The sequence below is a fragment of the Nannospalax galili genome, unplaced genomic scaffold (genome assembly GCF_000622305.1).
Source record: "Nannospalax galili isolate Female #2095 unplaced genomic scaffold, S.galili_v1.0 scaffold410, whole genome shotgun sequence".
Classification (NCBI taxonomy): Eukaryota; Metazoa; Chordata; class Mammalia; order Rodentia; family Spalacidae; genus Nannospalax; species Nannospalax galili.
The window spans coordinates 2,004,856-2,026,808 of record NW_008329143.1 but is presented as its reverse complement, the minus strand read 5'-3'; the positions used below and the strand labels follow the sequence as shown (position 1 = coordinate 2,026,808).

The 21,953-nt window shown below is 40.9% G+C and overlaps 1 protein-coding gene across 2 annotated transcripts in view; it reads left to right on the top strand.

The window, feature by feature from the left end:
* The window catches only part of Nfatc3 (nuclear factor of activated T cells 3), an 80,564-nt gene that overhangs the window by 53,547 nt on the left and 5,064 nt on the right, over window positions 1-21,953 (top strand). Inside the window, exons 9-10 of one of the 2 annotated variants that reach the window (XM_008834074.3) lie at window positions 6,494-7,498; window positions 17,700-17,803. In XM_008834074.3, the coding sequence (XP_008832296.1) occupies window positions 6,494-7,498; window positions 17,700-17,800 (1,106 nt within the window). In that variant the 3' untranslated portion in view covers window positions 17,801-17,803. The remainder of the gene's footprint in view (window positions 1-6,493; window positions 7,499-17,699; window positions 17,804-21,953) is intronic. The other variant, XM_008834065.3, reaches the window with a different exon arrangement.

The following is a 21,953-nucleotide window of genomic DNA, read 5'->3' as shown; positions in this document are numbered from 1 at the left end:
TTTATGTGTATGAGTGTATTGCCTGCATGTATGTGAGCACACCTGTGTTGTGCGATGCCGCGGAGGTCAGAAGAGGGTTTCGGATTCCCCAGGAACTGGAGTTAAGGACAGTTCGTAGCCGCCATGTGGGTGCTGGGAATTGAACCTGGGTCCTCTGCAAGAGCAGTCAGTGCTCTTAACTGCTGAGCCATCTCTCCAGCCCCATTATTTATTATTTTTATTTTATGTGTATGAGTGTTATGCCTGCATGTAGATAAGTGCACCCGTGACGTGCAGTGCCCGCGGAGGACAGAAGAAGCTGTCAGATACCCTGGAACTGGGGTTTCGGACAGTTGTTAGCTGCCATGTGGGTGCTGGGTTTCGAACCTGGGTTTTCTGCAAGAGCAACCAGTGTTCTTAACCACTGAGCCATCTCTCCAGTCCCTTTTTTTAAAAATAGACAGGGTCTCACTATGTACACCAGGCTGGCTTTGGACTCATAGAGATCCTCCTGCCTTTGCCTCTTGAGTGCTGGGATTAAATGCACCTTACAACCACACCTGACTTTCTTATAATTTTTATTTATTTATTTATTTTTTTTATTTTTTTAAAATTATTTAATAACCACATGATTAGAAGCATTTCATTACAGCATTAACATATTCAATAACAATTTCCAAACCCTTATAAGACATAAATGAATGAGGTTTTAACTTTTTTTTTTTTTAATTACAACATAGAATAAGTAGATTCTTATAAATTTTTTAACAAGTATATAGTAAGTGAAAAGAACTATTACTTTAAGAAGTTACTGGCTATTTATTTATCCATTTATTTGGAGATGTTTTAAGATCTCACTCTATAGCACTTGCTGGTCTCAAATTTGTGAGAATCCCCTTGCCTCTGCTTCCTGGGTGCTAGAATAACAGGTGTATGCCACTACACAGTACTTGTTATTATTAATGGTTATCATTCATACCTTTAAAAATTTTTTTTAAAGTATGTGTGCTAGGTATGGTGGTGCAAGTCTTTAATTCCAGCCCTCGGGAGTCAGAGGCAGGCAGATCTCTGAGATTGAGGCCAGCCTGGTCCACATAGTGACTTCCAGGCAGGCTGGGACTAGGGAGACTGTCAAAAAATTAAAAAATAAATAAATAAATAAATAAACAAACTAATGAATATTTTAAAAGTGTGTGTGTTGTGCACATGAGTGCAGGAGGTGCCTGTGGAAACCAGAGGTGTTGGAACTCCCAGGAGCTGGAGTTACAGGCAGTTATAAGCCACCAGATGTGTTTGCTCAGAATTGAACTTGGGTCCTCTGTAAGAAGAGCGATTGTTCTCTCTTTTTTTTTTTTTTTGGAGACAGGTTCTCTCTGTAGCCCCAGCTGTCCTGGAACTCACTATGTAAATCAGGCTGGCCTTGAATTCACAGACATCTGCCTGCCTCTGCCTCCCGAGTGATGGGATTAAAGGTGTGCACTACCATGCCTGGCCGGAGCAATTGTTCTTAACAACTGAGCAATCTCTCCAGTCCTCATACATATCTTTTAAAGACTGGTTACATTTTAGTTTATATATAAAAGGCTGCTTATGTTTTCAAATATTTAAAAAAAAATCATTGTTATGTAATAAAGTTAATATTTTACTTAGAAATCAGGTATTTCAGATCAGTTTCAAATAGAATACAAACTTTTCAACACTAAAGGATTTAGCCCATTCATTCATTCACCCCCTCCCCCCCCCCCCCTTCTTTTTCTCAGTGTAGGGAATCAAACCCAGCCTTGTGCATGCTACGGAAGTGCTCAACCACTGACATACATTTCTAACTGTTAATTTTTTGAGACAAGGTCTTTTTTTAAAGTTCAGTCTCTCCTTGAACTTGCTATGTAGTCTAGGCTGGCCTAGAATTCTCAATCTCCTTTCTAAGTCTCTTGTACTGAGATTACAACATTCATTCATTCATTCAGTGTTTTTGAGTGCCTATTAGGTGGCACACCTATATCATTTCTTCTTGCATGAGACTTATAATCTTATACTCTAGTAAGACAAATAGAAGTTAATAAGTTACTAAATAAAATTGCTAGCTAATGTGTCATTATAAATTGAGACAAAGATTCTGAAAGGGATGAATTATTGTGACTACAAATACAAAAGACCTTTACCAAGTCTAATAGCTTGAGAAAAGCTTCCATTTAATAGGAAATAATAACTGGAAAATAACAGTAATAGTTATATAATGTTGATTCTGTTACTAATATTTTTCTAACCTCTTTCTGTATTAACTCATTAATCCCCATAATAGACCTGTGAGATAGGTGGTAGATATCCTGTTTTCAGATGAATAAATTGAGTGCTTACATATGTTCAAAGTTTTGCAGTTTTGCAGTATATAATTCTTTGTTTAGCTCTAGAATTTGATTCCTGTTATGTTGGAGTACATTGTAGCCTTATTTATCTGCTCAGTAAACTTAGAACATCTTTTGTTCCAATTCACATATAATAACTCATTTATTCTCCCATAACTCCATAAGGTAAGTATTGTTGCCTTCTAAGTAACACAGGTAATAAGTGGGAAAGGTAAGATTTAAGGCTGTTTGTTTGACTTAGAGCTTATATTACTAATTGTTAAGTTAAAGTGAGGAAAACATATTCTAGATAAAAGGTAGCAATACAGGTTGGTGAAATGGCTCAGCTGATAAAAAGCACTTGCTGTACAAGCCTGAGGACTTGAGTTTGTTCCCAAGAACCCATGTACAAAACTCAGATGTGGTGGCACACATCCATAATCTTGGCACTCCTTTCAAAAAGGGAGAGGGAGATAGATGAATCGCCTATAAGCTCATTGGCCAACTAGCCTGGAGTATATAGCTTGATAGAACAACAAAGTGACCCTGCAACAAAAACAAGGTGGAAGGGAAAAAAATCCAACTTCCCCTGGGGCTGGAGAGGTGGCTCAGGGGTTAAGAAAACTTGCTGTTCTAATTCCCAGTATTTACATGGTGGCTCTGTCACCTTCTTTCAGTCTTGATGGACACTACACATCTACTGGTATACATATTGGCAATCAAAACACTTGTACAAATAAAAAATCATTTTACAAAAAGTAAACTAACTCTAAAAGTTGTCCTTTGATCTCCAAACATGTACCATGGCACATGTATGCCTATACTCATTCATACATCATACACACAGAGACAATAATAAATTTTTTAAAAAGAAGGCAGCAACACATGCAAAGGTCTTATGGTTGATGGGATCATGGACAACAAAAGACTATCACATTTCTGAAAAAGGTGAAAAGAAGTAAGATTTTAAACTATAGAGGTTGAAGCCAGGCATAATGGTTAATACCTGTCATCTCAAAACTTGGGAGGCTAAGTTAAGGCAAGAGGATCATGAGTTGGGGCCATCCTGGGCCATGTAATAAGACCATGGCTCAAACAAAATAAAATACAAAGTATAGGTTAGAATGGACCCTAAATGAGAGAAAGAACAGGAGATGGTTAAGATGGCTACAGATGAACAGAGCTTATAGTTTGAAAATCGGAGTTTAATGAGTCCATATGACAGCTTCAGGCTTTCTACAGCAAATAATTTTTGTTTTGTTTTGTTCTTTAATTTTTATTTTATGTGAATGAATGTTTTGCTTTCATGTATGTAAGTGCACCCATGTCATGCAAAACCTGTAGAAGCTAGAACAGGACGTTGGATCCCCTGGAACTGGAGTTACAAATGGTTATTAGCTGCCATGAGGGAGTGGGAATCGAACCCAGGTTCTCTGCAAGAGCAGCCAGTGCTCTTACCCTCTGTGCCATCTCTCTAGCCCCTAAAAAATAGTTTTAAGTCTTCTGTTGTGAGCAAAGGAGAGTGGGTAATTTGACTTTAAACACCATAGAAGTGCTTTGAAATAGTTGTAAAGAAAGGTAAATTGACCACAGAATACTGGTGAGGTTCTAAGCTTGATTAAAAGGCATCTTTGATTTTGATACTTATGAATTTATAGATTCTACCTATCCTGGCTGTGTAACTTTCTGAAGCAGCACTCAGATTCTTCAAGGCAGTGGATAAAATATGGATAGTATGGCTCATCCAGAGTGGGACTTACCGCAGACATATTTTGTGCAAGTGCTGTTGAGATCAACACTCTGCCCTGAATAAGGGAGAGTGCTTCTGAAAACGAAGCTGTAGGGTCAGCTGATTAGTGGTGTTATTACCATATAGTGATAGCAATTAGAAGGCAAACGAGAGAAATCACGCTACCTTTATGTTACCAACTCATAAATTGGAGGACACTATAGAGTCCTTTTGACATTACAGATCAGAATGGAAATCAGTGGAGTCCAAGAATAGAAAAGAACATTGGATTGGACGATGACTGTCGTCACTGACCTTTATTTGATGAATACAAATAAAGTGGCATATACTGACTGAAAGAAAAAGGGTCACACAGGAGTGTTTGGACAGTCCTTATTCTGGTTGATGACTGTTGTTTCTCTGTAAACATTCAACTTTCTTCAATTTTTTTCTAAAATGAAATTTTGAGCAGTTTTTTTCCCCCAAAACACATTAATATAAATTCTTTCTGTAATGTATGTTGAAAGTTTGTTTTTGGTGTTTATAGATCAAGCTGCCCTTAAACTTGTGATTTCCCTGCCTCTACCTCCAAAGTAATATGATTGCAGGGCTGCAACACCATACTGACTGAAAGAATTTTTGTTTGTTTGTGTCCCAGGCCCCAGCTGGCCTGGAACTTAGGTAGACCAGACTGGCCTTGATCTCATAGAGATCTGCCTGCTCCCCAGGTGCTGGATTAAAAGCATACACCACCACACTCAGCTAAAAATACTTTTAAATCCCCAAGTTCTCTTCTACTCTAAAGCTTCCAGATCCTTTTGATGCATATAAAAATACATTTTTTGTTTGGGGATAGGCAGATGACTCAGCAAATAATAGGTTGCTGTATAAGGATGGTGACCCAAGTTAAAATCCCCAAGACTCATGTAAAAAGCTGGTGTATACTTGTAACCCCAGCAGTGGCAGGCAGGGATCTAAGAGAAAAGTCATTAAGGCTTAGTGGACACCAGCCTGGCTTCAGGTTCATTGAGAGGCTCTCTTCTGGCCTCCATAGGTGCTGTACACACATGCAGGTAAAATACTCAATACACATAAAATAATAAATCTTTTTTTAAAAGGGATAAAAAGTATACATTGAAAGTAAATAACCCATTAATACAGTGAGAATATTAATTTTTTAGAACAGCTTTTTTTTGGTCTTTTTTGAGACAAGGTCTCCCTGTAGCCCCAGCTGGCTTAGAACTCATTATGTAGACCAGGATGGCCTTGAACCTCAGAGACTGCCTGTGTCCCCTCCATCCCACCCACCCTCACCTCCACCCCCCACATGGGCATTCACCCATGTGCTGGGATTGTCCAGCCTAGAACTTAACAGGTACAGGACTGAAGGGATGGCTCAGTGGTTTAGAGTACTTGCTGCATGAGCATGAGGACAGAAATGTGGATCCCAGCACTCACATGAGAAATCAGGCATGGTCCTGCACATACCTGTAACCCTGCACTGAGGGGGCAGAAAGAAAAGGATCACTAGAGTTTGCTGGTTGTCAGCCTGTCTGAAAAACTTGAGCTCCAGGTTTAGCAAGAGGCCCTTTCTCAAAGGAATAAGGTGGAGAATGAAGAGGAAGACACTGATATCCTTCTCTGGCTTCCCACATACACATGGGCATTCACCATACTTATACATACACAGAAAAACTTAACCACATGTGTATGTTTTCTGTATAACCTTAGAACTATGTGTAATGGGACCAAAAATATAATATGTACATTAACAGTAGAGGGGTGAAATGTAAATCTCCCTTCTTCTGTCTCCATATCACCTAGTTTCCCTTCTGAAAAGTAAATCTGGCCAGGCATGGTGGTGGGTGCCTTTAGCCTCAGCACTCTGGAGGCAGAGGCAGGTGGGTCTCCATGAGTTGATGACCAGCCTGATCTACATAGTTCTAGACAAGCTGGGGCTACAAGGAGACCCTGTCTCAAAAAGACAAAAGAAAAACGAAAAACAAACAACGTAAACCTAACAGTTTTCTTGTGCATCTTCCCAAGGATATCTGTACATAATTAGCAAAATAGGGCCAGGGAAATGATTCAGTAAATAAAAGTACTTGCTGCCAAGCCTGATGACCTGAGTGTGGGACACAAATAGAAGGAAGGAAAGAACTCCCACAGGTTGTCCTTTGACCTCCACTGATACACCATTGCATGTGCATTCGTGCACACAGTAAATAAACAAATGTAATTTAAGAAAAACAAAATATTTGTGTTTATGTATATATACATACAAATAGAATATTTTACATGAACTTCTTCCCTAAAGACATTTGAGTTTGCCATCCCCCTGATCCTGCTTGAATACTTGCTATACTTGTGTAACCTAGAATTAAGGCTTGTCATAATCATTTTATGTACTGTATAACATGTGTCAATCATTTATTTTCAGTTTTGATGAAGCAAGAACAAAGAGAAGATGTTGATTTGTCTTCAGTTCCACCTTTACCTGTGCCTCATCCTGCCCAGACCCAGAGGCCTTCTTCAGATACAGGGCACCCACATGACAGTGTACTGTCAGTACAGAGAAGCTTGATTTGTCCCATCCAGCCATCATATGCATCCATGGTAACCTCTTCCCATCTGCCACAATTGCAGTGTAGGGATGAGGGTGCTGGTAAAGAACAGCCCATAATGCCATCATCAGTTGTGCACCAGCCTTTTCAAGTTACATCAGCATCTCCTATGGGGTCTTCCTATCAGCCTATGCAAAATAATGTGTACAGTGGACCAACTTGTCTTCCTATTAATGCTGCCTCTAGTCAAGAATTTGATCCAGTTTTGTTTCAGCAGGATGCAGCTCTTCCTAGTTTATTAAACCTTAGCTGTCAACCACTGTCATCAGTAGCATTTCATTCTTCAAATTCAGGCACAACAGGACATCTCTTAGCACATTCACCTCATTCTGTGCAAACCCCACCTCATCTGCAGTCAATGGGATACCATTGTTCAAACACAGGACAAAGATCTCTTTCTTCTCCAGTGGCAGACCAGGTTACAGGTCAGCCGCCTTCTCAGTTACAGCCTATTACATATTGTCCTTCACATCCGGGATCTGCTACAACAGCTTCCCCAGCAACCGCTCATCCCCTGGCTAGTTCAACTCTTTCTGGGCCATCGTCCCCTCAGCTACAGTCTATGCCTTACCAATCTCCTGGCTCAGGAACTGCCTCATCACCATCTCCAACCTCCAGAATGCATTCTGGACAGCATTCAACTCAAGCACAAAGTATAGGCCAGGGAGGTCTTTCTGTACCTTCATCCTTAGTATGTCACAGTTTGTGTGATCCAGCATCATTTTCGCCTGATGGCGGAGCTGTGAACATTAAACCTGAACCGGAAGATCGGGAACCTAACTTTACTACCATTGGTCTACAGGACATCACTTTAGATGATGGTAAGCTCATGTGTGCGTGTGTGCGTGTGTGTGTGTGTGTGTGTGTGTGTGTGTGTTTGTGTCTGTACACGCTGGGATTAAAGGCATGAGCCACCACACCCGGCTCTGGCTGTGTTTTTAAGCACTGAAAATTGAGGAAGAGTCATGAAAAAGCATAAAATTGGACTTTTAAATAACTTTGTAAGAAATGTGTTAACATATCTAACAAGATTTATGTGTATGTTTATGTGTTTGTTTGCATGTATGTATGTGCACCATGTGTGTGCCTGGTGCCCTCGAAGACCAGATAAGGATGTTGAATCCCTTGAAATTAGAGTTACAGATAGTTATAAGCTGCCATGTGGATCCTGGGAACTGAACCTGGATCCTCTGCAAGAACAGCCAGTGCTCTTAACTTCTGAGCAGTCTGTCTAGCCCCAGGGTCATTAATTGAATGAATATTGTTGGCTTCCTTGTTTATAGGGCACTATGGCTAGATCCTGGAGATACTAAGAGTATATTAAGGAAAAATTTCTGCTCTTGAGGAGACTCAAACTAGTAAAGAATCACTTTTCCTGTGATCCTGCCAGCATGCTGAACCGAGTTTATTCTTTCCTTTGCCGTTCATATAATAGTCAAATTTTGTCTAAATAGATATTTGTTAAGCATTACCTATAGCTTTTATGTAATATGAAAACTCTAAAGAGTCTGAAGCATGGATAATAGAACTTTGTTTTTCTCTCTAGTTCTGTAATAATCTATAATAGGAAAGTTTTTTGTTGTTTTGTTTTTGTTTTTGAGACAGGGTCTCCCTGGAATTCACTGTGTAGACCAGGCTGGCCTTGAACTCATAGAGATCTGCCTGCCTCTGCCTCCCAAGTGCTGGGATTAAAGGAATGTGCCACCAAGCCCAGCATAGGAAAGTAATTCTAAACCAGCCATCTCCTGTTAGAGATATGGAGCAGTTAAATTCACTACTTAATCGATTGCTTTTTTTTTTTTGGCTTTTTGAGACAGGGCCTCCCTGTAGTCACAGCTGGCCTGGAACTCCATATGTAGACTAGACTGGCCTTGAATTCACAGAGATCTGCCTGCCTCTGCCTCCATAGTGCTGGGACTAAAGGTGTGTGCTACCACACCCTGCTTCACTCCTTAGTTGAAAAGCTAGCAATAAATGTCAGGTTGTAAGGCAAGGGGCAAGGAAGACAAATAAGATGCAACTTGTCTTCTGGGGCTTTCTAGTCACACATAGTACCTGACTGATATTTATACAATGCAGGCAGTCAGAGTTACTATAACCAAGTATTCATATCAGAATATTAGCAGAGAGATGTATGACAGATTTCATAGGAACCACTCAGCAAGGTTTCCATGAGTCAGTGACATGTGTCTAGGATGATGAGTATATTTTTCAGTGAATCAGTATCAAAAGGCAACCCAGATAGATTTGCCTGGAAGAGCATGATTCTTTGGCAAGGGAACAAATGACGCAGTAGTAGATGGTTTGTAAGACATGAGGGGATGTTTCAGGTTATTTGTTATAAACTAGAACACCTAAAACCTACATAATATTTTCCTATTTGTTGTTTAGGCTAATCCTTACCATTTCTCTGAGTAGATAGTAACATTTTCTAAAATGATTTATTTATTTTTGTTTTATGTGTATGTGTGTATTGCCTGCATGTACATAAGTGCACCCATGTGCAATGCCCACAGTGGACAGAAGAGGCCGTTGTATCCCCTGGAACTGGAGTTGAGGACAGTTGTTAGCTGTCATGTTGGTGCTGAGATTTGAACCTGGGTCTTCTGCAAGAACAGCCAGTGCTCTTAACTGCTGAGACATCTCCCCAGCTCTAGATAGTAACATTTACAGAGTTGGACTTTGTGAAGGCCATACCAGTAGTAATTATGCCCCAGAGCTGAGACTGGATTTGAATGTTTTTTAGAACAGTCTTTTTCTTATACCACTACAGCTACTGCTCAATAGTAGGCTGTGATGGCAAGAGCTCTGTGCTAAAGGAGTTTATTAGTATATTGGTTGCTTATTTTCTTTATTTGCTTGCTTGTTTGTTTTGAGGCAAGGACTCACTTGGTAGCCCAGGCTGACCTGCCTCAGCCTCCCAAGTATTGTCCCTCCCAAGTATTGTCCCTCCCAAGTATTGTTCAGATTCCAGCACCCACATCAGGCAGCTCTCAAACACTGTATGTAACTCCTGGTCCAGATTTAGGATGCCCTCTTCTATAGGCACATATGTGAGCACATAACCAAAAGTTTGTAACAGGGTGTGGTAGTGCATGTCTTTAATCCCATCACCCAGGAGGCAGTAGGTGGATCTTTGTGATCCACAAAGTCTGGTCTACATAGTGAGTTCCAGGGCAGCTGGGGGCTACAGGAAGATCCTGTATTTAAAAAAAAAAAAAAAAATCAACAGTATTGTAAAATTAGTTGTCTTAGAGCTTTGGTTTGTGGTTGAGCTAACTGAATCCTATTAAAACTTTCCATGAGAGTTCTTCCTCCCACTTGCCCTCTTTTGTTCCTACACTAACAGAACCACAGCTGCAACTCTTCCAACAGAGAAGAGGATGCCTGTTAAATATAGTTCAACCTGCTGCTGTGGTGAAAACTGACACTGACACTTGCTCCTACTGTGTAGCAACTTGCTGATCTTGAATGTAGGTCAGTTGCTGATTTGACAGTTAACAAGACTCTAGACATGTCCTTAGCTATTTCAGTTCTATATGTAAGTGATAAGCAAAAGTAGATGTTTGACATTTGTTTATTTTTGTTCCTTTATAGCCTAGGCTCACCTTGAATTTATAACCCTTCTACCTCTGCTTCCCAAGTGTTGAAATTATAGATATCTGCCACAATACCTAGGTTAATAGATGCCTTTTTAAAGCAAAAGAATAATAAACACAAGATTCAGGTGGTTACTTGATGGGGGAGACTATTATGGAGGATAAAGCAGAGAGGTAAATATGTCAGTGTTTTGGTGCAACTGTTAGATACTTGTTTCTCTGATATTTGTTGTATTTACGTAAATAATTATATATTTTTATTTCTTTTGTGTATGTGGGTATAGGCATGCATGTGCTTTGGTGCACTTGTGGAGATCAAAGAATGACTTGCAGGAATCAGTTTTCTCTTTCCACCATGTCAGGTCCCAGGGATCAAACTCCAGTTTTCAGACTTGGCAGCCATCTTGCTGATCCTAAATAAATTAAATAATAAAAGGAAGCCATGCATAGCCGGTGAAGAGGATATCATAAATGAGTTGTATAATTCATTTATATAGGGCCGGGGGGAGGTGGGAATAGGAAGGTAGATAACGAACTTTCTTCTTTACAAGGTCTCCCTGTAGCCCCAGCTGTCCTGGAACTCACTATGTAGACCAGGCTGGCCTCGAACTCACAGAGATCCTCCTGCCTCTGCCTCCCAGGTGCTGGGATTAAAGGTGTGAGCTACCACGCCCAGCTATGATAAGCATTCTTTACAGCACTCGGGAGACAGAGGCAGGCGGATCTCTGAGTTGGAGGCCAGCCTGGTCTACATAGTGAGTTCCAGGACAGCTGGGGCTACAGGGAGACCTTGTAAAGAAGAAAGTTCGTTATCTACCTTCCTATTCCCACCTCCCCCCGACCAGCTTTTCATTCCCCAAAAGTAAAGCACAAAGGTGCATAAAGTTTAGAAAAAGAATCAGACCTAAACTTGAAGGCTTGAGTCTCACACAAGAATTAGACAGATTTCTGTGAGATCAAGGCCAGCCTGGTTTACATATGAGTTCCAGACTAGCTGGGGCTACAGGGAGACCCTGTCCCATAAAGCGAAAAACAAAACATGAATGCTTATGTTAACCAACCATGCAAATCCCAGCACTCTGGAGGCAGAGGCAGGGTTATTTCTGAGTTCTACGCCAGCCTGTTCTACACAGCAAGTTTCAGGCCAGCCAAGTGGAGAGCTGGGGAGATGACTCAAAGGATAAAGTGCTTTCTATGCAAACTTAAGGACCCAAGTTCAAATCCCCAGCACTCATAAAAGCTAGGCATGATGGCATGTGTCTGTAACTTCAGTGCTGAGGGAGCAGAGACAGGCAAATCCTGGGGGCTTGCTGATTAGCCAGCCAAGTCTAATTGAAACTGCAAGTTCCAGGTTCCTTGAAAGACCTTGTCTCAAAAAATAAAGTGGAGAGTGATAGAGTTAAGACACCTGACTTCAGCCTCTGGTCTCTTCTCACCCACATGTACATGCCTATGTATTTACCACACCGAAATGGAAGGGAGAGAGGGAGGGAAGGAGGAGTAAGGACAGAAGGGAGGAGGGTAAGGGGAAAGAAGGAAGGACAAAAGATAAAGGTTGTCAAATTACCCTCCATAAATGTTGTACTTGAACCAGGTGTGGTAGTTTATGCCTATAATCCCAACAGTTGGGGAGGCTGAGCAGCAGGAGGATTGCCTGCAGGTTGAAGGCCAGCCTGGTCAGACTCTTAATTCAAATAAAAAAGATACCAACTTTCATTGCCACTAGTATTATATGAGAGTACCTGTTAACCTATACCTTCACCAACGTATTCTCTTACCAGCTTTCTTACTCTGCTAGTGAGATAGCTGGAAAATAGCTTCTTAATATAATATACTTATATTTCATTTTGAAGACTACCTTTTTATGTGTTTAAAAGGAAAGTCATTTGCCACAAGTGTACGTTATGCTCAGATTTGCTTGTTTTCTGTTAGGGTATCACTTCATTTCTTACTGATTTATAGAAACCCTTTGTTAGGCTCTTAAGCTTACTGAGATGATAATCAGAATCCCCCCACAATGTCTCATGGCTCTTGCTATGAAATTTTGGGGGGGAGTTGGGGAGGCAGATTCTCCAGGTAGTCCAGTCTGGCCTGGAATTTCTTATTCTTCTAATTCGTCCTCCCAAGTGTTAGAATTAATGATGTGCACCAATGCCAAGGTCCAAGATTTTTTTTTTTTTTTTTTGGTCTTTTTGACACAGGGTCTCCCAGTAGCCACAGCTAGCCTAGATTTAATATGGAGACCAGGTTGGCCTCCAACATACGGGGATCAGCCCCATCTTACATAATTTTTTTTTAAAAATTCAGAGCTGGAGAGATGGCTCGGTGGTTAAGAACACTGGCTGTTCTTGCAGAAGACCTGGGTTCGGATCCCAGCACCCACATGGCAGCTAACAGCTGTCTGTAATGGCAGTCCCAGGGGATCGGGATCCAACAACCTCTTCTGACCTCCTCGGGCATTGTACAATGTGGGTGCACTTACCTGCATGTGCAGGCAATACATGCATACACACAAAAAAAATAAAATTTTTTTTTTAAAGTTAAAAAAACAACCCAAATTTTAAAAAGGGGGGAGCCTCTGGGGCACTGGGTTTAAAGGCATGCCCCATCATGCCCTGCCCTCCCCTTTTGTAATAGCACATGATTTTTTTTTTTTCTTTTTTGGCTTTTTTATGTTGTTAATGCTTTTTACAGTGTAATATTGATTTATTTTTCTGTACTATGAGTTCTATTGCAAATTTAAAGTTCTTAGATTGCTTTTGTGGGTAAGAAAGGGTCTCCCTGTAGCCCCAGCTGGCCTGGAACTCACTGTGTAGACCAGGCTGGCCTTGAATTTACAGAGATCCACCTGCCTCTGCCTCCCGAATGCTGGGATTAAAGGCATGCATGAGCATGCCAGGCTTCAAAAAGTATTTCTCAATGCCTAATACATGCTAAGCATTATTATAGATCTTCAGTGAACAAAAGGCAGATCCTTGGACCAGGGAAGCAACTCAGCTAATAAAGTGCTCTTTGTGTAAGCATGAGGACCTGAGTTTGATCCCCAGAACCCACAGAAAAAGCAGGCATGGGCTCAGTGTGCAAAGTACTTGCCACACACGGATCTGAGTTCAAATCTCCAGAACCCATATAAATGCTGGGCATAGTAGTATTTGTCTACTGAGAGATGGGAGGTGAAGACAAGAGAATCCGTGGAAGCTCCAAGTCTGCCTAGCTTGGTGTGGCTAGCTAGCCTGGTGGATATAGTGGAAAGCAACAAAAGAACTCTCCACTCCCCCATTCTCATGCAAGTTTTGTGTAATGAATCAAAACTGCTGAGAATTCCAGAGTGCAGTGGCCATGTCATCTGACAACATTCCACCCTTTCCTCTGGCTCTTGCATTCTTATGCTTCCTCATCCCCCTCTTGCAGGTGGTGATAAGTATACTTAGACCTGAGCATTCAACAGTCACTTATTCTCAGCACTTAGACTAGTTATGAGTCTCTGCAGTAACCACTGTCTATCACAGAAAGAAGCTTCTCTGGATGGTAACACTAATAAATATAATATTTAGAAGGCAGTTGGACATATTACCATGTTCATTTAGCAAAGTAAGAGCAGTAGCTTCCCCACAAGTATGCTTGACCAGTTTTACAGTAACAAATGTGAATTCCTTCCTTAGGAACAAATGTCAAATCCAGTCAGAAAGCAGTTGGTTACCTCTATAGCAGGCATGCCACTGTTGCACCAATGGCACATCATGTTTGGCAGGTTGGTAGTGTACCATGTAGAGTTGACCAGCAGAGTATGACTGTTGATAACAGTTCTCACCATGCAGTCTGCTTAGCACTTTCCAGCACTGCGAAAGTTAGCCAGGAACAAAGAAGCTTCTAGCTCAGTTCCAGCTTGATTTCTATATGTCTTATAATCAAAGTGTGTGGTGTCATCAAAACAGGATGTTACCAAGTTCTAGGCAACCAACAGCAATGGCAGTAACCTGTATTGTTTGGGGGAGGCCTCAGAAGCTGCCCAGGCCAACAATTCATAGGTCTTTCTGCTCTCTTGATAATATCCTTTTTACATATTTATTTTTATTTTATGTATTTGAGTGTTTTGCCTGCATGTATGTAAATGTATCCATGTATGCAATGCACACAAAGGCCAGAGGAGAGTGTCTGACTCCCTGGAACTGGAATTACAGATGGTGGTTAGCTACCATGTGGGTATTGGGAACTGAACTCAGGTCCTCTGGAAGGACAGTCAGTGCTCTTAACCATTGAGCTATGTCTCTAGCCCCTAGATAGTGTCCTTTGATACTTAGAAGGTATTAATTTTGTTGAACTTAAGTTAACTGTTTTAGCCTCCTAATTTAGGTCTGTGATCCATTTGGAGTTTTGTGTATGATATAAGGTAAAGATTTGTCCTCTTTTTTTTTTTTTTTTTTGTCTTTTTGAGACACAGTCTCCCTGCAGCCTTAGCTTGCCTAGAGCTCACTATATAGACCAGGCTGGCCTTGAACTCACAGAGATCCATCTGCCTCTGCCTCCGGAGTGCTGGGATTACAGGCCTGCACCACCACTCCCAGCAGAAATATAATTTTTGATATTTGGTTTTATGTCCTACATCTTTGTTTATTAGCACTAGCATTTTTTGTTTGTTTCTTTGTTTTTGAGACAGGGTCTCCTGTAGCTTAGATTGGCCTTGAACTAGCTATATGACTAGTACTGACTTTGAACTCAGGTTCTTTCTGTCTCTACCTACTGAGAATTGGGTTTATAGATTTGTACTACCATGCCAGCTTTTAGCACTAACTTTGTGTGTTTTGGTGGTGGGGGGATATCTTTTAGGATCTTAAATGTAGAAGACCATACCATTGTGAATAGCGATAGTTCTACATCTTTTTTGAGATCAGGTCTCACTATGTAGCCCTTGATTGCCTGGAACTCGCTATTGTAGACCAGGCTTGTCTTGAATTCAGAGATCCACTTGCCTTTGCCTCTGCTGGACCTAAAGACAGGTACCACCATGCCCAGCTTACATCTTTTTCTTGTTTCTTGTGGGGAAAGCTTTCAGTCTTTCACCTTTGATTATTATGCTAGCTGTGAGTTTTTCATGTATGGCTTTTTTATTTTATTTTATTTTATTTTATTATTATTTATTTTTTTGGTCTTTTTTGAAACAGGGTCTCCCTGTAGCCCCAGCTGACCTGGAGTTCCCTATGTAGACCAGGCTAGCCTCGAACTCACAGAGATCAGCCTGCCTCTGCCTCCCAAGTGCTGGGATTCAAGGCGTGCACCACCACGCCCGGCTTGTATGGCTTTAAAAAAATATATTTATTATATTTTATGTGTATGAGTGTATTGCCTGCATGTATGTGAGTACACCCATGTTGTGGAATGCCTCGGAGGTTAGAAGAGGGCTTCAGATTCGCCTGGAACTAGCGTTAAGGACAGTTTGTAGCTGCCATAGAGGTGCTGGGAATCGAACCCGGGTCCACTGCAAGAGCAGTCAGTGCTCTTAACTTCTTAGCCATCTCTCCAGCCCCCCTCATGTATGGCTTTTAACATAATGAGGAAATTCCTTCTATTCCTGGTTTGTTTTTATTTTTAAAAAGCATTGGATTTTATCAAATGGTTTTCTGCATCATCTTGGGTTTGAGATCATCTTGTGTTTTTTTTTAATCCCCACATTCTATTAAGGTGACATTGATTGATTTTCATATGTAAAATCATCTTTGCATTCTTGGATAAAAATCTGCTTAGCCATGGTATATAATGCATAATCCTTTCAATGTGTTTTTGTGTTTGGTTTGTATAGTAGTTGCTTAAGGATTTTTTGCATCTATGTTTTTAAAGGATATTCTGTAGTTTTCTTACTTGGTCCTTTTTTTCTTTCTTTCTTTTTTGTAGTGTTGGAGATCAATCCCAGGGCTTTGTGCATGCTTTAGCAATTGTCTACCACTGAGCCTTACCCCCATCTGTCTTAAAAAGTGCCTTTGTCATGCCAGGCGTGGTGGCGCACGCCTTAATCCCAGCACTCGGGAGGCAGAGGCTAGGCAGATCTCTGTGAGTTCAAGGCCAGCCTGGTCTGCATAGTGAGTTCCAGGACAGCTGGGTCTACAGGGAGACCCTGTCTCAAAAAGACCAAAAAATAAAAAAAGTAAATTGCCTTTGTCTAATTTTGAGACGAAATAATGACTTACAATGAGTTAGAAAGTGTTCTTTCCCCTTTAAATTTTTGTACGTTTCACAAAGATTGGTATTAATTTTTCTAAAAATGTTTCATTGAAGCTTTTGTAATCATCAAAGGCAAGTTTGTTTGTTTGCTTGCTTGCTTGTTTGTTTGGGCATTGCTTCTAGGAATTAGAAGGAAGGAATTAGAGTGCAATTTTCCTTGAAGCACAATTTCAAATTACCACTAGGTTAGCCAACACACAATAGGCCTCCAGTGTCTGTTGGTCTCTTAGTTTTGTTCCTATACTTTTTTTTTGTATTTTTGAGACAGGGTCTCCCTGTAGCCCCAGCTGTCCTGGAACTCTCGCTATGTAGACCAGGCTGGCCTCGAACTCACTGAGATCTGCCTGCCCCTGCCTTCCGAGTGCTTGGGATTAAAGGCGTGGGCCACCACTCCCGGCTCCTATACTTTTAATGTATATGTTGATTTACCTAGAATTATATGTCCCACACTTTCTAGGTTTGTTTTGAAGAATTCAGTTGTGAAGATTGGGATCCCTCAAAAAAGGGTAATTTCAACTGATCTCAAGTTAATAATTTTTAAAAAGGTTGAAACAGAGTCTCCCTGTAGCCACAGCTGGCTTGGAACTCACTATGTGTGCAGACCAGGCTAACTCACTATGTATGCAGACCAGGCTGACCTCCATCTCACAGAGATCTGTCTGTCTCTGCCTCCTGAGTACTGGGATTCTAAAAGTGTGTTTCATTTCTAATGCCTTTAGTGAGAGTACATTTAATACAGATTGGCTTACCTTTTGTTTGCTTAAAATGAGGGTGTTAATTAGTGTTTACAGATGCTACATACATAGATTTCTCTCTCTTCCAAAGTTAGATTCTTTTGTTTGAAGTTGTACAACAAAGGACCAGAATAATTCTTATAGGCCAAAGGAGGAGTGAGCTTCTGATCTACTGTAATAAAAATTAGTGTATTTAAAACTGAATTTATCCCCTTAAAGCCATAATTGTGACCCTCCTAAAAGTGTTACATTTTTAATTAAAAATCACTCCTTACCTAAACTATCTAGACTCCAGTATTTAGGTTGTCTAACAAAACATGGAGAGCTATTATATACAGCAGTGATTGACAAATAAAGAAAAATTAAATTATACTTCTAGGGGAAAAAAAAAACCTCAGGCCAGGCAGTGTAGTAGATTAAGTTCACCCTCTGGTTTGTTCCATTCAGTAGTGATGTTGTCTTCTTTGACACAGACCACTTTATGTCTCACTTGGAACACCAGTCATCAGGTTCAACAGAGAAATGGCCTAATCACAGTGAACTCTCATGTCCAGTTCCTTTCTGGAGAATCTAGAGGGTGAGTGTTGATTGAAATGTGTCATTGTTCTTGTGTCCTAGTCTGGTATTTGCATGCAGTGGCTGGATTTGCATGTGCTACAAAGGAGGGGGTATGCACAGGCACCTTCTTGGTAGGGCCATTACTTGTCTTTGCAACTACACTTTGGCTTTAGGATTCTGCTTTTAAACTCTAACCACACTGAGGCTCTCACACTTGTGCTTATAATTTTAGTCTAAACACTTCAGGGAACTTTTTAAAATTTATTAAACCAGTGCAGAGGTCACTTGTATATAAATTTTATGGCTTGGATAAGCTTGGATAAGCTGGTGAAATGACTCAGCAGGTAAAGACACCTCTCACCAAGCCTAAGGATCTGCATTTGATCCCTAGGGATCCGCATGATGCAGAAAAGTTATCCTCGAGTTGTCCTCTGGCCAGGTGTGGTAGTATATAACTTTATTGTCAGTACTCTGCAGAGGCAGGAAGATCTCTGTGAGTCTGAGACTAGCCTGGTCTTCATAGTGAGTTCTAGGCTATGTTAGGCTGCATAGTGAGATCCTGTCTCAAAACATTTAAATAATGTACCTCCAAGAGCTTGTCATGGCATGACTGATCAGGTATATAAGCCTATACATTTCTGGTCAAGTACTTATAAGTTTGGTGTGAGGCAGTATGAATAGAAATAAAGCAGGAAATTGTATCCAGTTTTCAGAAGCAACCACCAATATTCATGCTTGGCCTACACTTAGACCCATATTTGCATTCCTGTTGGTTCAGCTGGGGTTCCACTTGGAAGAAAGCCATAGTAGTGAAACCTATTTCTGTGAAAGAGGCCAAGGCCTTTGCCTCTGAACCGCCACAGTCTAGGAATAGTCTTTCCTCGCTACTAGGTCAGCTCCGTTTTCAACTTGAAAGCTGGGTGTGATGGTATAGTCTGTGATTCCAGCATTCCTGAGGCAGAGGCAGGTGGATCTCTGTGAGATTGAGCCCAGCCTGGTCTACATAGCAAGTTCCAGGCCATCTGGGGCTATAGGGAGACCCTGTCTCAAAAAGAACAAAACAAAAAAGATGCTAAAGCTGTGAAATAATTAGAGGGAATGTGGGCTCTAGTGTTTCATTTGCTTGCCTTCTTTCTTTTGAGATATAGACGTACCTGGGCTAAACACTGAAAAAAGAAGGATCCAGGAGGTGGATGAGACAATAAATACGGAAAGTGAAGATTAATAGAACAAGGTCTTGGAAAGAATAGAAAAGTGCAGGTGGTGGGATGGGTCGTCTAAATTTATGGCTTTAAATTTATTTCTAGTTTGGTTCCTAAAGATAGTAAATTTGGGTGCTGTCATTAGACTGTATTACTTAAGGTAAAGAGTTACTAAGAACATGGCTCAGTGGTAAAGCGCTTGCCTAGCGTGCATGAAGCCCTGGGTTTCTTCTCTTGGGAATCAGGGAGTGGCTGTGAGGGGAAGCTTCTGAGTCTCATGTCTTAACCCAAAATTTTAAAAAAGTCTTTTTTCACATTTCAGTTTTTGCTGATGGGAAAGGGTAGTTGCCAATAGTTGAATGTTCTTTCAAGTACCTATGGGTGTTGACTCCACTTCAGGTCGACATTTACAGAATGTTTAATTACAGAATTCTTTTTTTTTTGGTCCTTCTGAGATAGGGTCTCCCTGTAGCCCCAGCTGACCAGAACTCATTAATTAGACCAGGCTGGCCTTGAACTCACAGAGATCCATCTGCCTCTGCCTACCGAGTGCTGAGCTTAATGACGTGCACCACCACGCCCTGCTTAATTACAGACTTTTTTAGAACACCTGTTTAGCACCATTTAAGAGGTTTTTTTTTTTTGCTCTTTTTGAGACAGGATCTCTCTGTAGCCGCAGCTGACCTAGAACTCACTGTGGAGATCAAGCTAGCCTTGAACTCACAGAGATCTGCTTGCCTCTGCCTCCCAAGTGCTGGGATTAGAGGTGTGCACCATCACACCTGGCCCTAATAAGAGGTTTCTTAAAAAGAAAGTCTTACTTCTCTATATTGAAAGAAGATCTTGCTGTATACCTCAGACTAACTTTCATCCCTCAATCCTCCTGCCTTTGCCTCCTGAGAACAGAAAGCAGGCTTAGTCATTAATATTGTATCTCCCTTAATGTGTCATAAAAAAGGAATCTAACAATTTTCTTTTAGTAGTGCTAGATCTTGTGTTAAAAATGAAAGCTGGGCTGGGCATGGTGGCGCATGCCTTTAATCTCAGCACTCAGGAGGCAGAGGCAGGCGATCTCTGTAAGACTGAGGGAGGCCAGTCTAGTCTATATAGCAAGGTCCAGGGCAGCAGGGGCTATAGGGAGACCCGTCTCAAGAAACACATTTAATATATTTCACATATGTAACACCATAGCTTAGCACATGCACCACAGGATGCTAGCTGTTTCCCCTGGGGTTGCTATCTGGGAGTGTGACTTGCTGTCACTGCCACATCTCAGAGCATCTCACACCTGAAACTGCTAGGCCAGAGAACCAAAATTCAGAAAAGTCCCATTTCTACTGGAAGGCATTTTGCATCATCATACAGCCAGAATTGTGTAATCAAAGAGAGAGAGAGAGAGAGAGAGAGAGAGAGAGAGAGAGAAAGACTGGTAGTGCATGTCTTTAGTCCCAGTACTCAGAGGAGGCAGAAGCAGGTGGGTCTCAGTGAGATCAAGGCCAGCCTAGTTTGTATGAGTTCCAGTCCAGCTGGGACAACAGAGAGACCCTGTCCCAAAAAGACCAAAAAAAAAAGGGAAGGTTATCTTCTAATCATTATGCATATTTTCAGTATTTACTATAGTTGTAAGCTATTTAAGAGATAAGGGTAAATTAAGTAAGGGTATGACTCAGGTATAGATATGAACTTAGGTGTCTAGTAGAAGAAGCCTCCACTGTGAGAACATGACCAACTGTGGGACTTCGGATAGGTATGTACTATAGCCCTAGCTACTTGTGGGACTGAGGCAGGAGGATCACTTGAGGCTAACCTAGGCAACATGGCAAGACCATGTCTCAACAAAACAAAACAAAACAAAACAAACACTTGAAGCACCTGAAAGGTAGAAGCAGGAAGATTATCCTCAGCCACATAGCAAATTTGAAACTACCTAGGGCTACATGAGACCTTGTCTCAAACAACAACGTTTTGTGGGTTTATTTTGGGTTTTGTTTTTTAATAAAAAAGGGTAAGAAAAGAAAAAGTCATCTTGTTTAAAATACCGAAATATTCTGTGTTGCCATTATGTTGAGTTTGTTTGAATTTTTTTAATGTTTGCTAAAATAGCATAACAAGAAGCCCAACATCTAATGCTTAGTTACAATGGAAGATTCTCTCATATCTCCTGGTATTTCAGAGAGCAGATTCCTTTTATTTGTTGTTTCTGTTTCTCTAAGTTTTGTCAAAGCAGAGTCACCACCACTTTGATGACTCAGCCTTCCGTGAGGAGTGGAGGAAAGGGAGAAAGAGGGAAGCTAAGCAAGTGAGGAGGAAGATATATATATATACTTCCTTTTTGCCCAAAGTACATTGGAAAAAGTTCATTGGCCATCCCTATCTACAGATGGGGGAGCTGAGAAAGTCTGAAACAGGGTTACCATGTGACTAGCTAAATCTTGATTACTAGAGAAGAATGAATTGAGACAGCAGCTTACCACAGATATATATACTAAATGTTTTAGAACTTCTGTCATTAGCTTGAGAAGGAACATTAATCAGATTTTGATAAATTAAAAAAATAATTGTGTCTTGAGTCAGGGTCTCACCCAGGGTGGCCTTGAACTCTTGATCCTCCTATACCCGTCTCCCAAATTCCACTGAGATCACAGGTGTATACCACCATACCTGGGTAATAGTCTTGCTGTAAATTAGATAAATTCAGTATTTCATATATTTAGTTTATATAGTGTTCTTATAACTTATCAAAGAAATCTTAGGAGAATGTTATGGAGTAGTAATTATAATGTAATAAAATATTACTACAGCCGGGCGTGGTAGCACACACCTTTAATCCCAGCACTCGGGAGGCAGAGGCAGGTGGATCTCTGTGAGTTCAAGGCCAGCCTGGTCTACATAGTGAGTTCCAGGACAGCTGGGGCTATAGGGAGATCCTGTCTCAAAAAGACCAAAAAATAAATAAATAAATAAATA